We start from the raw sequence: 3,166 nt of genomic DNA, 5'->3' as shown, positions 1-3,166 counted from the left end.
GCTGCCCCCGGGGCAGGTGGTGCGGGAGCGGGACGCCCCCTGGCGGCGTCGCCGGGCACTGCCCCGGGGCAGCTGCGGGGCCGGGGGGGCCGGGAGTGTGTGTGTGTGTGAGTGTGTGTGTGTGTGTGTGTGTGAGTGTGTGTGCACACCTGCGGGTGGGTGTGCATGCCTGGGTGTGCTTGCACGCGTGTATGGGTGAACACACGTGCACGTGTGTGCTTGCACGTAAGCGTGTGTGTGCATGGGTGTGCAAGCGTGCAGGCAGGGGTGTTCTGGGGTGCACGTGTGTGTAGGGGTGTGTGTGTGTGTGTGTGAGTGTGCGCACACCTGCGGGTGGGTGTGCATGCCTGTGTGTGCTTGCACGTGTGTATGGGTGCACACACGTGCACGTGTGTGCTTGCACGTAAGTGTGTGTGTGTGCATGGGTGTGCGAGTGTGCAGGCAGGGGTGTTYTGGGGTGCACGTGTGTGTAGGGGTGTGCRTGTGCATGGGTGTGTGTGTGCAGGTGGGTGCAGGCACAGGCTGCGCCTTCACCCCAGGCCTCTGAGCYCAGGGCCCTGCCGAGGCTGCGGGTGCCGCGGGGGGGAGCAGGGACCCCATGGGGGCAGGAGGACACCCTGCCTGGTCCCTCCCGGCGGGTGCATGCCATCCCCTCCCAAGGGCGACCCCAGCCCCGGGGCCGCCCCCCCTCCCAGCGCCCCGGCTGCGGGCAGGCAGCGGGRTGGGCAGCGGCTCCCTTGGGTGCTGCGGGGCGCTTGCTCCGTCCTGCCTTCGGGGGTCTCCRGAAGCCGATCTGCGCCTCAGTTTCCCCTTTCTGACCTCGGAGCTTGGCCTTTGCCAGGCGGACGCGGGGCTTTCCGAGAGCCCTGTAGCGTGCCGGGACCCGGGGACGGGCACGCGTGGGACCCGGCCCCCGTGCATCCCCCCGCRGGACCCGACCCGCGTGCGGGCAGGGGCTGCCGACGCTCCGGCAGTGCCGTTTCCTGACGTCGGTCCCTCCGTTCCCAGCCCGCTGCCGGCGCCTCGGGGGCCCGCGGGGCAGGGTGACGTTTCCCAGGGGACCCTCCGTCCCCGACATGCGGCGGCCCTGCTGGGACCTCGCTTGGCCTTTGGCGGCGCCCGGGGAGCTGCTTACGTGCCTGCGGCCTCCAGCGCACGTCGGGGCTGCGGGAACGGCCCCATGGCCCCATCCCAGGGGAAAAAACCTCGGCTCGGGTGTCCCGGGGGCCGAGCTCTGCCCACGCCTTCCCGGCCTCTCCTAACCTGCTTTCTCTGCCCTTTCACTGCCGCCGGCCGCCGCAGAGCTCGGGGCCGTGGGGGTTATGGTGCCCCCGGGCTGACCGCTGGGACAGAGCGAGGCAGAGGCAGGGGCCGAGCGCGGAGCCATGGAGAGGCCAGGCCAGGTAGGGAGACGCTGCCGTGGCGCCCGGCCGCCCCGTGCCRGCCGGGAGCTGGGAGCTGGGGGGATGCCGTCCTCACCGCTGACCCCTCTTCTCTCCCGCAGGAGGCCTACGAGGACGCGATGAGGAAAAACCTGGACCCCGAGGGCTATGAAGACCCCGATGTGCACAGCTCGCGCATCTCACTGGGGGAGATGAGCAGTAAGTGGCTTCGCTGGCTGGCAGAGGGGTGCTGGGGTGCATTGGGGGGGAAATGCCAGGCATGCGTGGGTGCTGGTGTTGCATGGGCACCAGTGTTGCATGGGTGCCAGACATGCATGAGTGCTGGCATTGCATGGGTGCCAGTGCTGCATGGGTGCCGGCGTTGCATGGGCAATGGTGTTGTTGCGGGTGTCAGCGTTGCATGGGCACCAGTGTTCAGTGGGTGCTAGCATTGCACTGGCGACGGCGTCGCATTGGTGCCAGCATGGCATGGGTGCCAGCATTGCATGGTGATGGTGTTGCATGGGCACCGGTGTTGCAGAGGTGCCGGCACTGCATGGGCAGCAGTGTCGCATGGGTGCCAGCAGTGCACTGGCAATGGTATTGCATGGACAGCAGTGTTGCATAGGTGCCGGCATTGCATAGGTGCCGGCATTGCATGGGTGCCGGCATTGCATGAGTGCCGGCATTGCATGGGTGCCAGCGTTGCACGGGAAGCAGCACGGCATGGGTGCCAATACTGCAGGCCGTCAGTATTGCATGGGCACTAGCGTAGCACGGGTGCCGGCGTTGCAGAGGCTCCGCGGCCGGCTCTGAGCCCGGCGAGGTCGGGAAGGGATGTGCGACGCCGAGGATCCCATCACCCAAAAGCGGCGATGCCCTTTGGAGACACCTCGGTGCCCGGCGGGGTGCCACCGCCAGCGTGCCGGCTGCGGAGGCGGCGGGTGCYGGTGTCGGGCTTGCTGCGGCCAAGCCCCGATATCCATCCTTCCCCGCCTCCAGGACRGGGGACGCTTTCCCAGTGGTGCAGCTGGGCATTTCGGCAGCGCTGCCRGCTCCCAGCACTGCCGTTACCCCGGGGCTGACGGTGGGGCGCTGTGTCCGGAGGGTCCAGCTGGGACAGCTCCCGCAGGGATTTTGCACTTGGTTAATTCGGAGACGATGCCCCAAAGTGGCTCCGGAGGGCCCAGCACCAGCCGCGGGCTCGTGGCACGTCCAGCGCCCGGACGCTCGAGGCAGCCCAGCCAGCGGCCTCGGCTCCGCGCCGGTTTCTGCCAGCTCCGGCCGTGCTGTGCAAGGGCCGAGGGCGGCTGCCTTCCCCGCGAGCGAGCCGGGAGCCTCCGCCGTCCTTTAGGGACCRGGAAGGGCATCACAGGGAGCGGACCCCGATGCCGGCGGGTGCGGGACGGCCGCTCGCCCGGCTGCGGGGTGGCCCATGGGGCTGGCACGGGGGTGCCGGCGCGCGGGACGGCTGCCGGATGACGCCGCGGCCTGTTTCGCCCAGGGGCCGGAGGCGGCGCCGGGGGCCCCTCGCGCCGGTGGCGGGCCAGAGCCGAGGAGCTGGCGCCCCTGCGGTGAGTCCTGCCAGCGCCCCGCGGCATCGCGGCCCGGGAGAAGGGCGTCCCCATCCCGGGGCGTCCCCCGTTTCGGCGCCCGCCGCGGGGGCTCACCCGCCCGCTGCCGCCGCCGCCGCGCTGTGTGTTTTTCAGCCAGTATTTGCCCAGCCACCGGGGATCCTATGACCTGGACGGGAGGCGGCGCGCGGCCGCGGAGCCCCCGGGAAG

The 3,166-nt window shown here is 70.3% G+C and overlaps 1 protein-coding gene across 2 annotated transcripts in view; it reads left to right on the top strand.

Annotated features, from left to right (window-relative positions):
- SLC4A1 (solute carrier family 4 member 1 (Diego blood group)) overlaps positions 1-3,166 on the top strand; it is a 15,483-nt gene that overhangs the window by 1,726 nt on the left and 10,591 nt on the right. The window contains exons 2-3 of one of the 2 annotated variants that reach the window (XM_026059199.1): positions 1,303-1,403; positions 1,505-1,601. In XM_026059199.1, coding sequence (XP_025914984.1) covers positions 1,386-1,403; positions 1,505-1,601 — 115 coding nt within the window. In that variant the 5' untranslated portion in view covers positions 1,303-1,385. The remainder of the gene's footprint in view (positions 1-1,302; positions 1,404-1,504; positions 1,602-3,166) is intronic. The other variant, XM_026059200.1, reaches the window with a different exon arrangement.

The sequence above is a fragment of the Apteryx rowi genome, unplaced genomic scaffold (assembly GCF_003343035.1).
Source record: "Apteryx rowi isolate R43461 unplaced genomic scaffold, aptRow1 scaffold_154, whole genome shotgun sequence".
In the NCBI taxonomy this organism is placed as follows: Eukaryota; Metazoa; Chordata; class Aves; order Apterygiformes; family Apterygidae; genus Apteryx; species Apteryx rowi.
Note: the sequence above shows the minus strand (reverse complement) of the source record. Positions and strands in the feature narration are given on the sequence as shown.